This window comes from Pseudochaenichthys georgianus, chromosome 17, assembly GCF_902827115.2.
Source record: "Pseudochaenichthys georgianus chromosome 17, fPseGeo1.2, whole genome shotgun sequence".
NCBI lineage: Eukaryota > Metazoa > Chordata > Actinopteri > Perciformes > Channichthyidae > Pseudochaenichthys > Pseudochaenichthys georgianus.
In genome coordinates, this window is record NC_047519.1 from 38170739 (window position 1) to 38191252 (window position 20514).

The 20514-nt window shown below is 40.5% G+C and overlaps 1 protein-coding gene and 3 long non-coding RNA genes across 5 annotated transcripts; 1 reads left to right on the forward strand and 3 right to left on the reverse strand.

Moving 5' to 3' along the window:
* The first annotated feature begins 1975 nt into the window (after positions 1 to 1975).
* LOC139435594 (uncharacterized) lies at positions 1976 to 3425 on the forward strand. Its single transcript, XR_011644821.1, has 3 exons — positions 1976 to 2271; positions 2386 to 2510; positions 2593 to 3425. It is a non-coding gene; the product is annotated as an uncharacterized lncRNA (long non-coding RNA).
* A 2503-nt stretch (positions 3426 to 5928) lies between these two features.
* Positions 5929 to 6416, reverse strand: LOC117461727 (uncharacterized). The gene is made up of 2 exons (XR_004553744.2): positions 6289 to 6416; positions 5929 to 6132 (listed from the first exon to the last, which is right to left on the reverse strand). It is a non-coding gene; the product is annotated as an uncharacterized lncRNA (long non-coding RNA).
* Positions 6417 to 6460: 44 nt separating this feature from the next.
* On the reverse strand, positions 6461 to 13282 carry LOC117462635 (uncharacterized). Its single transcript, XM_034104901.2, has 8 exons — positions 13272 to 13282; positions 13116 to 13183; positions 8296 to 8613; positions 8027 to 8201; positions 7439 to 7734; positions 7175 to 7344; positions 6830 to 7087; positions 6461 to 6718 (listed from the first exon to the last, which is right to left on the reverse strand). Exons 1-8 carry the CDS (start codon positions 13280 to 13282, stop codon positions 6461 to 6463), a joined length of 1554 nt encoding a protein of 517 aa, XP_033960792.2.
* Positions 13283 to 13470: 188 nt separating this feature from the next.
* On the reverse strand, positions 13471 to 20092 carry LOC117462492 (uncharacterized). Of its 2 annotated transcripts, none has more exons than XR_011644850.1 (8): positions 19545 to 20092; positions 16028 to 16144; positions 15691 to 15813; positions 15545 to 15608; positions 15251 to 15339; positions 15054 to 15159; positions 14715 to 14820; positions 13471 to 13567 (listed from the first exon to the last, which is right to left on the reverse strand). It is a non-coding gene; the product is annotated as an uncharacterized lncRNA (long non-coding RNA). The 2 variants fall into 2 exon arrangements; XR_004553830.1 differs by lacking the exon at positions 19545 to 20092 and adding an exon at positions 16247 to 16580.
* Between the last annotated feature and the right edge of the window lie 422 nt (positions 20093 to 20514).

Sequence of the window (20514 nt, forward strand, 5' to 3'; positions counted from 1 at the left end):
GATAGAAAATTAAATGTAATGTAATAGAGGCACAGATACAAGATCAATAATACACTTTATTTTAGGGCACCTTTCAAAGCATTCAATGTCACCTTAAAATACAATTGAAAAAAAATAGGAGTGGCATTCCAATACAAACATGTGTTGAGTAGGGATATATAAAAATTATATTCAAAGGAGCAATTCAAGTGAGTGAAGCCAGTTTGAACACATTATTTTTTAGGCTTGATTGAAAATAACACAGTGTCTGATATCATTACTGTTATATCATTGCTTACTATTCGTGGTTATCAGACACTTAAACAACAGAGAAGGTTTTAAGAAATAGGACTATTGACAAATCACATATTATCCTGTCATTGTCTGTTCTGCAGGAAGGAGGAATATAACAGAGTGGGACTATACACTCAAAAACGTAAGTTTATTCCAATACGAAGATTGTGACAGATCTGAAAAACGTGTCCTTAAAACGAGCCTCCTCGCAATTGTATGCACATTATGTATTCAGCCGTTTGCTGTTTAATCTGATATATCACTCAAAAGAGAGAAAAAAGCTTTGAAAAGGGTGAAAATAAGGCGAACGCTCAACACAGGCGATTACGTCACCTCTGCGCGTCCCCGCGAACAGGGCTTCAATCCACGGCAAGGCTTCAACCCATAGACATATAAAGAGTAAACGCCGCATTGGCTGCTGGGGCGCAAGAAATACGGCCGCCATCTTGGACCGGTCATCCTACCCATATTGTACAGACATTCTACCCAGAGACAGCAGAGGTTTCAAGATGCCAGAGCACTGTGCAGCATATTGCTGTGCAAATCGGTGGACGATTGCGAACAGGGGTCGGGGGATTACTTTTCACAAGTAAGATTCAACATTATAATTGGTTGTATTTTGTAAATATAATATTATTGTACTGTATCGATGTCTGCCAGCGAAATCGTAGCCAGCAAACATTATGTTCATGGCCAACTGAGACTTTATAAATCGCTGCTGTAACAAGTGAATGTCCCCGTTGTGGGATGAATACAGTAAAATCTAATCTAATCTATCTAGGAAGAAGAAGGAAGAAAATAAGCTTGACCTCCTTCTTAAAATGTTTTTGTGTTGACTCTCAAATCTCCCGTTTTTATTTTGAAGGTTTCCCAAAGACAAAGATATGAGGAAGAAGTGGGAAGTTGCTTTGAGGAGGGAAGGGTTCACTGCAAGCGAGTCATCCGTGATTTGCAGTGAGCATTTTAAGCAGGACGAGTTTGACAGGACAGGACAGATTGTCCGACTCAGAGATGGTGTTATTCCCTCCATCTCCAGCTTCCCGGTTCACCTCCAAAGAGGAGGTGTATCATCATACGGTTATTAGCATTCATAAATGTAAATATTCTATTATCAATAACAGGGCAGGGTGACATACCTGTGTGTGTGTGTGTGTGTGTGTGTGTGTGTGTGTGTGTGTGTGTGTGTGTGTGTGTGTGTGTGTGTGTGTGTGTGTGTGTGTGTGTGTGTGTGTGTGTGTGTGTGTGTGTGTGTGTGTGTGTTTCAAGTATTCTGCTTTTTCATTTTAGCCATAAAAGGGCAGGACTACGTCTCCTTCCAGAAAAGCTGAAGAGAGCCTGTCTGTGGCCCCTCAGGACGACCCAGAAGCTTCAACCTCACACTCACAACCTCAGCCTAACGATGTGAGTATTTCTATTTTCAACATCATTCATAATGGTCCTAGACAAAGTAAAATCTCTCTTGTTTGCTGCCACTCATATTAAACACACTCACAAATAAACACATACACACACAATTGAAGACATGTTGAACATGCATTCCTGGCACACTCACACACGCGCGCACACACACACACACACACACACACACACACACACACACACACACACACACACACACACACACACACACACACACACACACACACACACACACACACACACGCATGATGCTGGCAGTGGCTTTGACAGGTGATGACTATAAGAAAGAATGTGGGCCATACTCTAGTTGTGTCAAAGTGATGTGTGTGAAGTGAAACATCACTCAAACCATGTTCATCCCTCTTTCTAGGATCATAGCTATGTCTCGCCTGCTTCTCCTACTGCTCTTAAGGCCAGACTCAATGAAGCTTTAGCAAGAGTGGAGAGTCTCGAGCGAGAGAGGAAGAATGCCATGGCTAGAGAAAAGAGGGCAGAGACCACAGTGAGGACTCTTTTGGGGGATTTGAGGGAAAAGAACCTCATTAATGAAGAACTCAAAGAGGCTTAATTTCTACTCAGGTAAGATGAAATTAGCACTTTGAAATGCATGTACATCTTACTCTTACACTCTTTATTAAACTCCTTTGTTATTATATGAAGGGGACTTATTAATTTTTTCTCATACAATTTCAGATCTTCAAATAGACTTGAAGGCAAAGCAGGGCCATGAGTACTCCAAGGACCACAGAGCTTGCCCTCACACTCCATCTACATGGTCCAAAGGCATACAAATACCTCAGAGAGACTACAACAAAAAGGTAGTCTTAATGTTGTTCAATTTCATTTTTGGAAATTACGGTTGCAAGTACGTTAAATAGCTACTTCTCAATTTTTTTACAGGTGGCTGTGTTCGGTGGATGGCAAGCCTGGCCTGAACAAGATGATGCTGGATATGCTGGAGAGAAGATGCCAGGACGACCAGGCTAAATATGGATGTGTTTCACTCATGTTGGATGACATGGCCATCAGAAAACATGTGCAATATAATCCACATAACCAGTCAATGTCTGCTTTTGTAGACATGGGTGATGGAAACAATGAGACCGATGCTGCTACTGAGGCTCTTGTGTTCATGGTGGTTGGCCTACACGGACATTGGAAGGCTCCCATTGCATATTACCTGACGAAGTCTTTGTCACCTGAAACACAAAGGGTCCTAATCTAAATCTAAAATCTAATCTATCTAGGAAGAAGAAGGAAGAAAATAAGCTTGACCTCCTTCTTAAAATGTTTTTGTGTTGACTCTCAAATCTCCCGTTTTTATTTTGATGGTTTCCCAAAGACAAAGATATGAGAAAGAGGTTCTCAGTCATGCTTTGGAGGAGCCGCATGCACGGGGCATTCGGGTGTCATGAGCAACTTTGTGTAAATATGGTTTGGGCGGGGTGGTGTCATGTTCTTGTGTTTAATTTGAACATTTACATTTTTTATATAGATGTAGAAGTACATTTTCATTTTTTATGACATAGATATTCATTTTTACTGATATATAACTTCTGTCTATGTATAATGTATTATTGTTTCTTCATTTTTCAACTTATTAAAATAGCTGAGTAGGCTATAGGCCTACACAATCTGCTTCTCTATCATATATAGACCATTAGTGGTTTTTTTATGTGTGTGTGTGTGTATATATTATATATCGTGTGTCTTTTGCAAAATACCTATCATACATAACATAGGCTATCAAATACCAGAATATTCTATTGCTGTTAAGCCTACTATGCATATTAAAATACGCCGAATCATGTGTCCGGTATCATGCCTACATATATGACGTTTGCAGAAACCCCCCCCCCCGTGAAAATCAGTTTTGTATTCAGCGAGTTATGATTGATAAAATGCGCTGACACTTCATTGCGCCTGCCAGACAGATTACACTGAGTGGAGCGGGTGACCGGTCCAAGATGGCGGCCCCACGGCTCGTCAGCGCCAATAGGCAGCAGCGGTCGATGCGGCGTCTACTCTTTATATGTCTATGCTTCAACCGACGGCATAACACCGGCCGATACATGCCGCGCATTAAGTGGGCCTGTCTGTCAATTAATTCCCGGGCCACTTTTTCCCCCCAGTCCGCCCCTGACATGAATTAACAGTGAGAGCAGTGGTGAGCTCCTTCATTATTCCTGATTCATATTTCTAATGAACTCCTTTGTCCACTTGAGGGCAGGAAGGAGCAGAAACACCAGCCCTGTGCTGTGAGTCCAGCCTGCCCCGTTAGCTCTGCATGCTAGCAGCTAAATGCTAACACATGACGCTGACTGACTTCTGCTTCCTGAAACTCTAAGGCTGTGTATGACATTATGTCTGACACCTATCTCTGTTTAGAAGTGCAAATAAGAAGACAGTTTTAAAACGAGAGGCTTAGAGGAGCAAACAGACTGCACTTTATCTTCTCCATTCACCTATCCATGCTGAACTAAAAGCTTGTTCTGTATTCATATGAATTATGTCTGATAGTGATACAAAGTAATAATGGATCAAACACAGCCTCAGTTCTCATCTCTCAGGGTGGTTAGGGCACAGAAGTCTTCTCAGGGATCAGTTCTCATTCAGAGTGAGTGTAAGGAAGGCTGGAAGACAGCAGCTTTCTAACATAAATGATTTAGGATATGAGTTTCCCTGGCACACAGAAACAAACAGGAACACATTGCATTGGTATCGGGACCTGACAAAGTGCAACTCTAAACATCGGTGAGGCTGAAGGGTTAACAGCCTCATGTCATACTCACTAAACTAGCAGAAAACGGACGGCCAGCAGCATGAGTTGTATGGCAAGCAGCTTGTAAACCATAATTGTAGAATCCCCATTGCAGCTGAAAGCAGGAACAGAGAGAGACATAGTAGGAAATGCTTCCAACATTTTACAAATACACTTTGATTTAAAGTTGTCTTTGCCACACAATGTCTTTGAAATGTCCATTTTGTACAAACAGCTGGACAGTCAGTCAGTGTGTAACAGGGATCGGATCAGGACTCACATGTGTAGCATCACTACGGAAATGTAAATAAATTAAACCCTGTCCCTGGGTTTTCAAATCAAATCAAGTTTTATTTATATAGCACTTTTATAAACGATTTTTGGTGGAGCCAAAGTGCTGGACATATATTAAAAATAGCCTACAGTAGAGACACTTTTCAGCAAATACAACAACACAGATTGTTCAGAATATCAGTATGAGAAAAACGACACCCTCTGTCCTCAGACCCTCTGTCCTCAGACCCTCTGTCCTTAGTCCCTCTGTCCTCAGACCCTCTGTCCTTAGTCCCTCTGTCCTCAGACCCTCACATCGTACAAGGAAACACTTCCAGAGAAAACCCAGTTTAAAGGGGACATGGGAGAAACCTCAGGGAGAGCAGCAGAGGAGGGATCCCTCTCCCAGGACGGACAGACGAGCAATAGCTGCCGTGTGTAAATCGAAGAGATAATACATTTACAGCATATAGGGTTTTGATGTTAACAAGAGAAGGGTTAGGGGTAAATGATCTCTTGTGTATATAGTAGTTCAGTTTGTTTGAAGACACCCCGTCGCTGGTCACCATACAGTCAATGTCGTCCTCAGATGCGTCCTTTTTGAAACAAACTTCAACCTTATTGCCCATCTTCACCGGCAAAAAAAAAAAAAGGAACTACACTATGAAGGCTTTCAGTCCGAAACAGCATCGTTTCATCTCCTCAAATGTTTGAGCTGCAAGGTGCGCGTTTAGCTACGGAGAAAAAAGATAGGATCAATTATGAGATCAAAACCTTTCTACAAGCCACTGTCCAACAAGTCTTTATGTCTCCTTTCATACAGAGACACATGTGGAATCAAAGTCCATGAGACGCGTCCAGCTGCTCCAAACCACTTCCTGTTGGCTCTAGTAATGATCCGATCGCCCCGTAGTGCAGGAGGTCACTGGTTCGAATCTAGCGTCGGACGGTCAATATTTATTTTTGTGTGAATGCATTTTTTTGAATGGAAGAGGAGAATGGAACTAATTTAATATGTTTAACCAATATTTATTAGAGAAATGCATGGTCTGACCTTAACATGCGCGGTCTCAGTCTAAGCGTCTTTGAGTGGTGAAAAGTGCTATATAATTAAAATGTATTATTATTAAGCAGCTTTGTAGGAGTGTGTAAATGAAGTCTCCAGGACTTAGCAGAACTCTAAAGAAATGACCAAAAAATACTTTGAATCATTTAAAACCTTTATTTTACAAAAATGATGCAACATTTAAAACAGTAAAATACACCGCACATTGAAACTTTGTGCATTTAGAAAAACAGTAGGATACACATCTTTGCGAGTTCTCTTCGCTACACGCCTTCTGATGCGATGGGACACTTTGTGGGGGCTCTTCTTAAGTGGGGGACAACAGGACTCTGCACTTTCTCTGTTGGCACAAAAAAAGAAAAGCAATTTTTAATGAACTTGTCACGTTGGGATTCATTCATTGTCATATTGTGCTATTTCAACAGTTTTTCATCTCAAAGAAAATCTAAATCTTTAATGCTATATTTTTTTTAATTGTGAGATTTTGACTACTAACCCGGCTCCTTGTAACCGTTGGATTGCAATTTCCGCTCCCTCCTCCTGCTACTTGTCCTCCTCTCCTCCCCCTCGTCTTTGTCCTCCTCTCCTCCCTCCTCGTCTTTGTCCTCCTCTCCCTCCTGTTGGATAATAAGACAAAACAGTTATCTATCTATACACTGAACTACAAATTAGTAACTAGACTCTTGTCTTTTAATCACGTCAGACTGAGGTGGGGTGCTCTCTTGCTTCTTCGTACTCACCGCTCCCTCCTCCTCCTCCTCCTCCTCCTCCTCCTCCTGTGCCTCTTCAAATAGCTGACGACCTTTCCGTGCCTGCTCCATTGTCACGTCCATTGCATAGCATTTGTCCGACGTCTTTGTGTCGTGGCACATGAGACGTGCCATTTTTTTCCATTTCTGGGAGTGTTCCCCATGTCTGTCCCTGGCCTGAGGCAGACAAAGAAACAACAGACAAAAGCGCAGAGTGCAAAGTTTAGGTGAGGGAAAAGTGAGCGCCGTAGATCAGTTACAGTATTACATTCGTGTAATTTCACTTACAAAGGTTTCCACGGCGCTCCTCAAACTGGCGAAGGTAGCTTCCCCGCCCAGCTGCATGTTTGACCAGGCGCTCTTGAGGTACTTGGTCAGGTTCATGTCCTGGCTGAAGGTGGTGTTAAAAAACAAGAATTTCGACACTTCTCCTCCTTTGGCCCACTTTTTTTTCAGACTGATGATGAATGAGAGCCAGCCGTACTCTTGGTCCGTGAGCAGCATCTTGGCTGTCCCAAAACTCTCCTCCGTCTTGTGCTCCTCCACCTATTTCGAATCATAATCACAATTAAGTTTATACAAGGAATGTGCCTTGAATATACTTTGAAAAATGAGTAGAAATCAAGCGTTTACTTTGATGAGGTAGTCATTCCCCTTCGGTCCGTACACTGCCTTGCTGACCTGCTCGTCGGTCAAGTTAAGAAACACTCCGGCTTGGTGACCGTAGAGAGAAGCCAAGTAAGCGAGGACTAAACCAAACAGTTTATTACGGTCCGTTGTGGTGTGGTGCTTTTTCAGTTTAGCTGCAACAAGAGAAATACAATATGTATTATTTCATCCGTGTATTTGAATGGCTACATCAATGACATTAATTATAACAAATGTATTGTAACGTACAGATGACTTTGGGGATGGCCACCAGCGCCAATCTGCGGCACTCCTGAAGGTCCTTGATGGAGTGCAGTGCGGCATCCTTGTTTTCTCTGACCCTCAACTGGTGAAGGACCACAGGGCGGTTCCAGGACTTTATTGAGGCCGTCAACTCCTTGATGACCCTCTTCAGATCATTCTTGTTGATGCTCGAGGAAGGAGGTGGCATCTCTTGGATAAAGCGGAGAAACTGTCGCGCATTTTTTAAATATTGCAGGGTCGTTGTGAGCGCCAACTTACATCCCCTCAGAGACTTCACCCATCTACAATACAAAGACATAAGCACAAAGATAATCATTAACCCTCAAGTTTTATTCTTTTTTTATGCAACAGCAATAATATTGTTCCGTGTCGTTTTTACCTTTTTATTACCATCAATTCAATCAATATTTAGCGCAATTGTGATATTGACCTGTGTGTGTGTGTGTGTGTGTGTGTGTGTGTGTGTGTGTGTGTGTGTGTGTGTGTGTGTGTGTGTGTGTGTGTGTGTGTGTGTGTGTGTGTGTGTGTGTGACATATGGGACAACACTTGAGCTAAAAATAAGAGTCACTTACCCCCGAAGACGGTCCACATCGCACAGGCATTGCAGTCTTCCCAGCTGTGTCTTGTCCCGGATCATCCATCCTACGAATGTCCTGATCCTGTTCAGCTTTGACTGCACATTATTCCGGAGCTTGGGGGAAGGATCATGTCCCTCTTGCGTCTTTTTAAAGCATTCCAATAAGAGGTCTGAAAAAAAGATGGGGAAACAATCTGTTACTAGACGACTAACAAAAAAATGTATCTCTATAAGGATCATGGCATTTATTCTACAAGCACCCACTGAGGTCCGGGAATTCCGTCGACTGGCACGAATAGAAGGGGCCCGCTTCCGATGTCTGGAGGGCCGACGGGGCAAGCGGCTCTGCGGGTCCAAATCTCTGCATTTTTTTCTGTAACTTCACATTTTTGCGCTGCAGCGCTACATAGGACCTTTTCAATGTTCTGTTATAGCCATGGGCTACTTGGAGTGCATCATTCATAGAAACAATTGTCCTCTTTAACTTGGACACCAGGCCTTCTCCCTCCTCCTCCCCCTCCTCCTCCTCCTCCTCCTCCTCCTCCTCCTCCTCCTCCTGCTGCTCCTCGTCCCATTCCAGGCCTGAAAAGTGATGGAAGATAATTTTGTTATTACTTAATATTGTATAACTCATGCATCTGGAATACGAAATATGACTCAATTATCAATAAATAAATGCATAAGTAAAATAAATATAATCCAAAATAAAACTTTCAATAATTAAATGGATGAATCCAATAATAGTATACATTAATAACTACAATTATATCATACTGTTCACTACAGAGGACAATACCATTTCCATACAAAACATTAATCTGTTTAAATTCAGCCAGTAAACAGCTAAACAATATTTCAGGGCCAAAAGCCCACAAGGTTACACGGAAGGACATAGGTTGCGTTCCAATAGTCCATTTAGCTTAGGAACCTTCCTAACCAAGTGAAATGACCCGGAAGTCCCTCAGTGGCAGGCAGCCATGATAAGTGCCGTTCCAATCATAGATATATATATAAACACTAGATGGCTCATGGGAGATTTTCCAGCGTAGCTGACCGGCCGCCATCTTGCTACAGTCAACAGTTACTCTGATTCGCGTTATGGTAGCTGTTGTAAGGTGAGTGATCTGCACAAAAATACTCTTAACTCGCTGAAATCTTGACTGATTTACAAACGGTTTGGTTTATTATAAACATTATTAGCATGGCTATGATACAGGATGCTTGGACATGTTGAAATTGCAGCTTTTCTTTGTGTATGTGGTTGTATTTATTAGCTGGCTAATAACAAGAGGCTGTCAGTGAGACCTAGTATTACAAAGTTGACCCAGCAACTTTACACCAGTGGGAGAGGCAGAACTGCTCTTTCTTTTCAACATAACTTAAGTTACACATGATTTCTTCCAAGTGGTTTGGCTTGTTAAAAACATCTTGCATTATGATACAGGAATTTGCTGGCTTTGTGTTTACAGAAGTACCTGAATATGCCGGACTTTTGTGCAGCCTACGGATGCTCCAATCGCCGCTGTCTGCAAACAAGAACCCGTGGGATCACCACATATGTTTATGTTTGCTCAGTCTAATAAACCCATAACATGGTTGTGAAAGAATACCAAAGCTGAGGCTGGACGATGATTGATTGTTAGTGTGCCATGTGTCACTGTGTGTCTTATTGGTTTTGTGTTATACTGTATTTTATTTTATTGTGTACAAGACACATTTAAAACAAATAACCTTGAACCCCCATCTCTCCCCACCTGCTCCTGCTTCCTACATCCCCTCCACACCACACCAAGTTGTTCTTCTTAATAATAATAATACATTTATGTTGGGGGGCCGCCTTTCATAACACCCAAGGACACCTTACAGGGGCATAGGGGCAATATAGGGAACAATTTAAACAGTGGATTTTGTGATATATCAGCCGGGGTGAGTCAAGACAAACCACAAATGGACTACAGAAGGACATATGGTACAGTTTATATTATTCTTGGTCTTTTTTCAATAACATATTTCAAAGGTTCTGGATTTGTTTACAAATCTAGAAACTAAATACAAAACTAGGATGATAAGATCTCATGTCAAAAATAATTGTGATAAATTAGACAGAACTGGCCTGTCTGTGAGCACATTTTATGTTGGTTTGGTTCTTCTGATAAAGGTGTGAATATCTAAATAATATACCAACATATGCTATTGTCATTAGTTGTGTCCCTGTTCTTCAAGCTAAGGCATTGCTCAATTAACAACTCTTGGTTTACAGAGTGGTAACATGAGACCGATTTTTATATATAAAATATAAATGTATTTTAATTTTATAATTTATTTTAAATATTGACAATATAATAAAATAAATGGAAATATATACACAGGCAAATATTTAATATAAATATCTTGTGTGTGTGTATAGCTATTGCTTTATCTGATTAATGTTATTTTCATATGAAAGTACATGATTATAAGTATGCAGTATCATAACTACATCTTTGATGTTTATAAAAAACCAAACCGTTTGAAAATCGGTTGAAAATTGAGCAAGCTATGGTTATTTAAATAGTAAACCATAATGTTATGAATGAGAGAACTCCCTGTAGCAAGATGGCGGCCAAGTGGCAACGTCGGTCTCCATTGGCCAGCAGCGCGGGTGAGCCATCTAGTGTTTATATATATATATCTATGGTTCCAATTCTCCAAATGACAGGAAAGGAGGTTTCAAACTTCCTTTATAACCTCCTTTAGCTTAGGAACCACTGGACCTCCCTAACCGAGAGGAGAGGAGAAAATGCTGCCCCACAATGCCTTGCAGCCGCAGCATTTGCCGTCACTCAACAGTCGGCCGTTCACGGAAACAACCGATTATGACCGAGAAATTAGATCATGAAAGTTACGGTGCTTATTAAGCTTTTTAAAACATAGGTGGTAAGTTGCCAAAGTGCTTTGTTTTGAACGTTCATCAGTATTATAATCAAAAAGAGAAATATGAACGTTAGTTTTCATTGAAATTATCAAATAAAGTCAACATTTCACAGTGTTTACTGAGCTGTGTGGAGTTTGTTCAACTTTTAAAAGATGTTTGAATGGTGATATACACAGTGATAGATGGTAAGGACTAACGTTTATAATAAATACATCTGTATTGAGTTTAAGATATTTTCATACAATCATACGTATAGGGATCATTGGTATTAATGTGGACCGGAGGGAGAGGGTGATGAGCATAAGTTTCACTTTCCTTTTTTATTTCAATTCCAACTTTGGTCATGAAGAATATGTTTCTCTGTTGTCCACGTTCATAAAGCAAAGCAGCAGCATCAGAGCACGGTGCAGAGTCTCTAGATGAGTTTACAGTAGTCCCTCGTTCTTATTGAACATCCATGTTGTAGTCCGCTGTATAGAAAACTGTAGTTTCCATTCCCACAAGTAACTAAAACAATTGCAAGTGCAATAAGAAGCTACACAGGAACGTTAATATACGTCGGTAATATTAACTGTATTTAATACAAGATTTACATCATACAGCCCATATAGTATAATATTTTACAAATGATGAATTACAGCAAACATGTGCAATATATCTATTATTACAGCTCCGTGGGCTGGCAGTAAAGCGATATGGTCCGTTATTATTGTGCATCCATGGGTAAAAGAGAAACTCATGTACTGAACACGTAACGTGAACGTGCCGGTGTTGTGTCACATTATGGCCCAATCCCAAACCACTCCCTCGACCCTACCCCTCCGTGATGGAGTGAACTCCGTCTGTAGCCACACTCGCAGCTCAACGAGGCTCCCTCCTGTCAGATGGAGGGAGTAAATACAGCAGCAAGCTTTGGGACGGCCTCCCCTCTCTCCGGCAGAAACAGGAAATGCCGAAACTGTATCTAACAACGGTTTCAAATCAGCATCTCTTAGACAAAAAGTTTAAATGAATAACTCAAATAAAACTCCAAACATCTTTCATTGTGTTTCAAAGCTCTTTTAGTTTTAAACCTGATGTTTATAAGCTTCTTAGTTTTTGCAACGGTCTGTAAATATACACAACTTTATAATAAAATGCACACATTTACCTTTTTCTAGACTAAACACAGGTTTGATCCTAAGTTAAAAACATATGAGGTCATCATGAGGTTGTTAACATCGCAGTTTATCAGTGGATATTTGCTGGAACTACTTGTACACAGCGTGTTTCCTGACGGACACACACAGCGTGACTCCGGTCAGGTCAGGTCAGACCTGTCTCAAGTCAGCACCGCTGCAGACTCGCTGTTTGAGGGATTGATAGCCCACTCCCCCTCCACACCGCTCCACACTCGTTGCTTTGGAACAGCCCTCAATATGGCGGAGCCTCCGCGTGAACGCGCAAACGGAGGGGTAGGGTGTAGGGGGCGGTTTGGGAATGGGCCTATGCCTCCCCGTCATGAAATGCCCCCCTTGTCACGGGAACGCGTATTTCTAAATGATACGTTTACACCATAGGTTTACACCTTAAAAAGATGTTTAAAACGAAAAGTAAACGGTCAGGGTTTTTATTAATGGTAATATTCAGACTGTGAGTTGTTTAGTGGTAGCTCATAGTCTGATTCTTATGGTTTAACTTTCGCTCCGTATTTGAGATGTCGAAATTCATGTCACTTCCTTTTCAGTTTTTTTTTTTTTTTTTAATCATTATTGTTACGTCCTGTCTGTATAAACGTGCTTTAAAATGTATTGTTTAATTTTACATAGTTGTCATCTAATAATCAAAATATATGTTTACAAATGTTACATAGTCTTTGTCAGCATATTATTATATACGCTATGCGTACAAAATAAAAGTGTGACATTCATGAAACTTGCTCCATTTATTGGTACCAGTCCTAGAACCATACCCTGAAAAATGCTTGAGGGTGGGATTCATAGACACCTCTTTTTTTTGGGGGGGGGGGGGGGCATTTTATGACAGGCCTGGCCATCACGATATGCCCCCCCTTGCTATCTTATGACAGCCCCTTGGCATTTTATGACAGGCCAAACAATAGTTGTATTGGTTGAAATGACAGTTAACGATGGTCCCTTCGGGGCATTATGTGCATCCAGGGCACAAGTACGGTTGATCCACTGGAGGCCTTTGTACACATTGGTGGTGGTACCACCGCTGACACATGTCACAGCAAATCTGAGAAAACAATAAATACTTGTTATGTAAGGTATGCATTATGTTTTTTTTTTTATAATAGAATATCTCTAATGTATTTCCCACTAACATTCTAACCATTCTTTCAATTATCGAAATCTTTCAAAAACATAAATGTTGTGTTATGAGAAAGAAATACATTTTCAACAAAAATGTATGGAAAAACAAGCAAAACATGAATCCTTTATCAGTTAATGCTGAAGATGCCAAATATAGTAGCAATTACCAACGCAAATAATATGTTGATAAAGTCTGGAAACATATTTCTGCTAATTTTCTTTATTTGTAATGTGCAATAGGAAATGACCCAATGTTCTTCATCCTGCTCCTCCATCCCGCAGTAACAGCAAAGCCTGCTAGGATCATCTGTTGAGACAAAACGTAATCAATATCTTCAGGACCCATTCCAATTTTTGACTAAAAGGTCAATTATATAAGGACACATTTGTTGTAGTCTTTTATTATTTTGCATTTTTTTTTTTTACATTCGTAGATGTTCTAAATGATTAAATCTGAGCACAGAGGAGCCATGTGCTCCTTCTTTCACTCTCCTTACCCTCTGTAGAACGGGAACCTGCACAATGTCATTACAAAACATCCAAAACTTCTTTCGCATTGTACGCATCAATTTAAGTTTGGTTCTCATGGTTCTTTTGTTGTTCATCACATGCATTAGCTTTACAGCTTTGATTATAATAAGTTCAAGGTAAAAATTAACTGAGGGTATCAGTTCAAAGTAATACACGCCAATGAGCACATTGAAAGGAGGAAGATGGGGAAATCTCACATCTTAAATAAACCGCAGAATTGAAAGGGTGTTGGAGTGTGACGTGTGTAGCCTATATGAAATTGCAGTTGAAGATGCCGGCCTGCGATGCTTCATATGTTATCTGTTTGGAGTTGAGATACACAATATACTGTATGTAGTGACTATTACCCTAATCTATACTTAAGCTACTGTGTTGCTTTTAAAACCCTGATAATGTCCCTGGTCAATATTAATTAATCAATCAATGTTTATTTATATAGCCCAATATCACAAATGTTACATTTGTCTCAGTGGTCTTCACAGTTTGTACAGAATATCAGTATGACAATACGACACCCTCTGTCCTTAGACCCTCTGTCCTTAGACCCTCTGTCCTTAGACCCTCACATCGGACAAGGAAAAACTTCCAGAGAAAACCCACAGTTTAAAGGGAACATGGGAGAAACCTCAGGGAGAGCAACAGAGGAGGGATCCCTCTCCCAGGACGGACAGACGTGCAATAGATGCCGTGTGTAAATTGAAAAGATAATACATTTGCAACATAGGTAGTCCAGATGTTTGGAAATGCATGTGTGTATAATAGGAAGATGAATCCAACAGTACCAATGGTCCAAGCAATGATACAATACAACACTTTGCATGGAACATTATTAATATACTAGGTTATTGATGCATACTTATGAGATACAATTAATACAAGTAACTACATGAAGTCATTGACAATGTTGAGAAAAGGTAACAAACCAGATTCTCTGAGGAGAGAAGTAGCAATGTCCAGCCTCAGCTCGTGCACTGCCTTCTGGGAGCTTTCAAACTCAATTGCCTCCCCCAGTAAAATCTTCTCTGCAAACTGAAGAGAACTCTGATTAGTCTCTGGACGGCACGGTCTATGATTTCACCCTCAAATGGAATACAGACAAATGACCCAACAGATTTAAAGAATGACATGTTGTATATGTGTAGTTTGACACAATTCAATACATCTTTGATCAAGATGTATAAAAGCAAGTCAAGATATTCAGTCTAATTGCTACTGAATTTGAGTTTGAGAGTAATGTTTGGCTAAATGCATTTCACACTCACTTTTAAGGCCAGGACACCACAGGATGTGCCGTCTTGTTGGCGATTATGGGGGAGGGTGCTGCATGTCCACCTTGACACCTTGCAGCCTTTCATCCTCATAAAGGCTCTACGGTATGTAGATAGTACATGTGTCAAGATGCAGCACATCATTGTCAAAAAACTCATACAACACCGGAACTACACTGTATCAAATGTACCATGTAGACTGTAGGCACACCCTCATGTTGCCTTTCCCTTCTCCAAGTGGATCCAAGAAGAGGGTTTTCTTCTCATGGGGGTACATTACCTTTTATTATTCACATGGAAACACAACATGCATTAGGCAGGAACCATACATTAGGAAGGTACGATGTAGGGGAGTGTTTAGATGTTATCAATAATAAGTGACAGCATGTATGTGTGGCCCGGTTATCTTGCAAATCACTAATTATATATGGTGTATACAGCACTATAGATACAGATTGGAGCTTAAAATATGCTCCTATTCTCACCACCAACATCCAGTGATGGTTCTCGTTCACAATTCCCACGATGACTGTGTGCCATTGGATCAACCTGAGAGTAGTTGCAAAAGTATTACATTCCTGTTGAAAAATGAACATTTACAAATGCTAAGTCATTCCAATCATGTACGTACCCGGATTCTTCCAAATGTGTGTTTCCAGATGGCGGTCATAGCGCAGCTGTCAATAACAGCTGCTGGACCGTCATTGCGCTGGTTGAATGTTCTTACAATGAGAGTAAGGTAGGCATTGATCACCTTTGAGAAAAATGATCACAATGTATTAAAGAGGCATGTTTACTGTAATACTATCAACTACATTGTTGTAACGTCACTGAATTTCCTTTTATGATTTAAGTCAATAAAACTGTAATGCAATGTTTTGTGACTTTCATTGAAACAAATATTGCCCATTAGGGAACGGAATTATATAAAATATATAAATATAAATTATAATGTGACAAAGAAATACCTCACTCTCCAGCTGCTTGTTTGGACCAGTGTTTGTGATGTCCCAAAAAAAGTTTGTATGGCCCTATTTTTGAAAGCAGGACGTGTACATCCTTCCCAGCCCATGCCTCCTGCACATCTGAAAAAATACATTAATGCACCAACCATGATATAGTTAAAGAATTAGTTCATGTTTACATAATTACTATTCAAATGTAACACTCAATATCAAAAGACCTACATGTGTTAGAGTGACAGTATTTATTGGAGCAGCAGGTGAGGCTGATGGAGCAGCAGGTGAGGCTGATGGAGCAGCAGGTGAGGCTGGCGCTGATGGAGCTTCCATGTAGGCTGGTGATGTGGAGGGTGCTGCTGTTGTTGCTGTTTTTTTTAAATTTGGTGAGGGATTCGGGGCAGCTGTGCTTTGCATATTTTCAAGTGATCCACATTGATTTTTTTTAAAACTTTACCATCCTCCGATAGCAGATCAGCACTTTTCCCCTCTAGTGCTGTAATTTGGAAAGGGCCAAGGAAGTTTGCCTCAAGCTTGCCACCTTTTCTTTGTTGGCCTGTCATAAAATGCCCCCCCCCCCCAAAAGAGGTTTCTATGAATCCCACCCTCAAGCATTTTTCAGGGTATGGTTCTAGGACTGGTACCAATAAATGGAGCAAGTTTCATGAATGTCAAACTTTTATTTTGTACGCATAGCGTATATAATAATATGCTGACAAAGACTATGTAACATTTGTAAACATATATTTTGATTATTAGATGACAACTATGTAAAATTAAACAATACATTTTAAAGCACGTGTATACAGACAGGACGTAACAATAATGATAAAAAAAAGATTTAAAAAAAACTGAAAAGGAAGTGACGAATGAATTTCGACATCTCAAATACGGAGCGAAAGTTAAACCATAAGAATCAGACTATGAGCTACCACTAAACAACTCAGTCTGAATATTACCATTAATAAAAACCCTGAACCTTTACTTTTCGTTTTAAACATCTTTTTAAGGTGTAAACCTATGGTGTAAAGGTGTCATTTAGAAGCGTAAACGTATCATTTAGAAATGCGCGTTCCCGTGACAAGGGGGGCATTTCATGACGGGAAGGCATAATGTGACACAACACTGGGCGGCGCGGTCCCGTGGGTTAGATGCGCGTTCATAATGCCGAGGGAAATAACTCTCAGAATAACGTTATTAGCACATTTTTACAACTTGAGGAACGAATGTTTTTAATACAAGTGTTATACAAGTGTTCATACTGGGTAGTTTATTTAGTTTAAAAAAAAGTATCCAACAAGTTACAGACCACTCTTTCCCAATGTAAGTCAATGGGAAAAAGTGTTTCCGGGACCAGCAGTAAAGGAAGTGTAGTACCGCCGTTTGACCAGCACGAATATTCTCATCAGACTCCGGCGCACTTCCTGGGGGCTTGGGTAGTTTCCCCACAGCAGCAGACGCACATTCATGACGTCTGCTGACGCATCATAAACACAGAGGTCAAGGAATAGGAGATGGGGTTAGAATTTAGGAGCTGATTTTTGGATTATCGGAACGCAACCCCAGTCTTCACTGTGAGTGTGCATACGATATTTCTGTGCACATGCTACCCGCTAAACTAGCCGGGCACATTCAGGACATTTTTCAATAATTCTAAACATTTTAAATACATTCTGCTAACACAAGACTCACCGCTGATTGCAGCAATTGTTAACAACACATGCATTGTTGAGGAATCACTGTGTGTAGGCTGTACCCGAATATTCGACTATTCGAATATTCGTTCGTTGGCCAACTATTCGGGTTTCAATTTCATTATTCGGATATTCGTTTTTTTTTTTTTTTTCAAACAAAAAAATATTTTTAAAAATAAAATATTTTTCAAACAAATTAATATATTTTTCTAAATGTATGCTATTAATAAAGGCGAATTGCCATATTCTTATACTATATTTATACTTTTGAATTGCACTGTTAAAATGCGGAAATATATACAATCTCAGCCTGTGCTCCTGACATTGCGTTCACTGTTCACAGTCACGAACGCAAATGGCACGCTTCACCTCGCTTCACCCATAAAATGCCGAAGACTTCAGCTGTGTGGGACCATTTTAAATTGGACGACGGTAAAAAGAAGGCAGTGTGCCAAATATGTGATAAGAAACTGGCCTACCACGGTGGCACAACAACTCTGAAAAGTCACCTGGATGCTGTAACCTAGCTTAGCTTAGCTGTTGTGAAGTTGCCATGATGAAGCTGCTTTATCCGCCGTTTAAACAGTAACGTTAAACATGATAAAAACGTGCACTTACTTTGCTTGGAAAATAGTTGCAAGCAAGCAACCGAATTATTTTTTTTATTTTATCAGCATAGTGAAAATAATAGGAGTAATGTGGGAACATCTGGGGCTAAGGCAATTATTGGCATAAAGTTGAGTAGCTCAGCCTAATAATACATTGTGGCCATAGGTGCATCCCAGCCATCAACATCCTCAACAATACAGCAGACCCTACAGTTAAAAAAAAACGATAACGGAGAAAAAGAAAGATAGAGATAACAGATGCCATAGTACATTTCATCGCTATGGATATGAGACCCATTTACATAGTCGAAGGCGAAGGCTTCAGAAAATTAATGAAGAAGATGGAGCCCGGCTACAACTGTCCCCAAAACGCTCCAGTATTTTAGATGCCATGTCTCTGAAGTACAGCGATCACCGAGACCAAATTGTAACTCAGATTGAAAACTCAACTGCCGTAAGTTTTACAACGGACATTTGGACCACCTCGGTGCGTATGGAGGCGTATATGGCTGTCACCTGTCATTTCATAACTCGCGAGTGGAAACTCTGTAACTTTGTTTTGGAAACCAAAGTAATGGAAGTAAACCATACGGGAGTAATATTGCAGAACAGCTTGGAGAAGTGGCGGACGCCTTTGCCATTCCGAATTATAAGCGAGTAGCCGTTGTCCACGACAATGCCAGCAACATGAAGCTGGCAGCTGAAATATGTGTTTTGTATCTTTGTTTGACTGTTCAGGTTGTAAAATGTTATAGACGGAATGTGGAACCAGATTTGGTCCCCGGGTGCTGCGCTGGGTTAAATGCAGAGGACACATTTAGTTTTAATGTTTGCGAGTACTGATACAATAAATACATATAAATCGTAATAGTATGCTCTATCTGCGCTTCTGCTTAACAGCGTGTTGTCAGGTGTCTCGGATTCGGAGCGTGTTATGAAACCTTTTGGGGGGAAAAAAAAAATGTGAAAAAAAAATGTATTAAAAAAAAAATACAAATCTCTCCGCACCGAATATTCGAATATTCGCTGCTGATTACTACCGAATATCCGGAGCCCGAAAAATGGTATTCGGGACAGCCCTAGTGTAGACCATGGTGTAGACGCTAGCATCAATGTAGCTACTAGCATCACAATAGCCATGTTTACATAGGTACTGCAGCCTGCTAGGATTTAGCACGCGGAATTAACAAACAAATGCATACATACAAAGTATAAGTACAATACCTTCTGCCTGATCCAGGTCCAGTCTGGACACCATTGGCACCGTCGGATTTGTTGCCCTCAGCCCCGCCAACGTGTCCAACATTAGGCGTTTCCTGACAACTTTCAGCAGCTTGTCTTTCGATGCAGCAGAGAGTTCTTTGTGGGTATTCATGTGGCGGTCGAGACGGGTACATTTACCCTTAACACATGACGGGACTGGGCACTTCTGTAACCTCACATCAATCTTGCCACCAGCTAATTTAACTAAAAGTTCCCTTTCATCCTTATTCCACACTTTGTGAGTGACTAATAAATGTTGATTTAAAGACGTGTACTCCTTCAGACACATAGGGCATGCGTTGACCATAACTGCGACAAAAAATCCCAGTACTGTTGATTTTTGTAGAGTAGAAGTATATCAGCTGTTCTCTTCGAAGTGTGTCTCAAAAATGAACATGCTTCTAACTCTTCTTCTTCTTTAGTGTTTATTGGCGGTTGGCAAACCAACTGGTAGGTGCATTACCGCCACCTACTGGACTGGAGTGTGGACAAGATACTATGCAGAAAACAATAAACAAAAGAACCAAAACTCTAGATTATTTTTATCAATTTCTCTTGGAGATCTGAAATATTTGTATAAAAAGCTTGTTAGCTGTCTGTCCATCTCATAATGTTCACATAGAAACTAGCTGTCAATAGGAAATATCAATCAGAAGAATTATATTTTGATGCAGAATCTGTGACAAAAAGAGGTTGCACATTTAAATTCAGGTGTTGTTATGGCAACGTCAGTGGCCATACAGCCACATTTACTGCTGCAAATACGTTCAAACATGCTGTCGACACGTAAAGCAGTGGCAACTATGCCACAATTTCAGCTGACTTTTTCTCAGAAATACTGTCACATAACATCCATATATTTCAGTGCTAGGTTGATGCTTAGCTAAGCTAACTATGAAACACTTTAACTGACAGGACTCAGGCATCAGGA

What these genes read in the sequence shown, in the direction of transcription:
- LOC117462635 (XM_034104901.2), bottom strand. An exon ending in AGGCCTCCAGTGGATCAACC is followed by an intron (nt 8,614 to 13,115) that starts GTACTTGTGCCC and finishes ATCACTTTTCAG; the next exon opens with GCCTGGAATGGGACGAGGAG. An exon ending in GGAATGACTACCTCATCAAA is followed by an intron (nt 7,088 to 7,174) that starts GTAAACGCTTGA and finishes GATTCGAAATAG; the next exon opens with GTGGAGGAGCACAAGACGGA.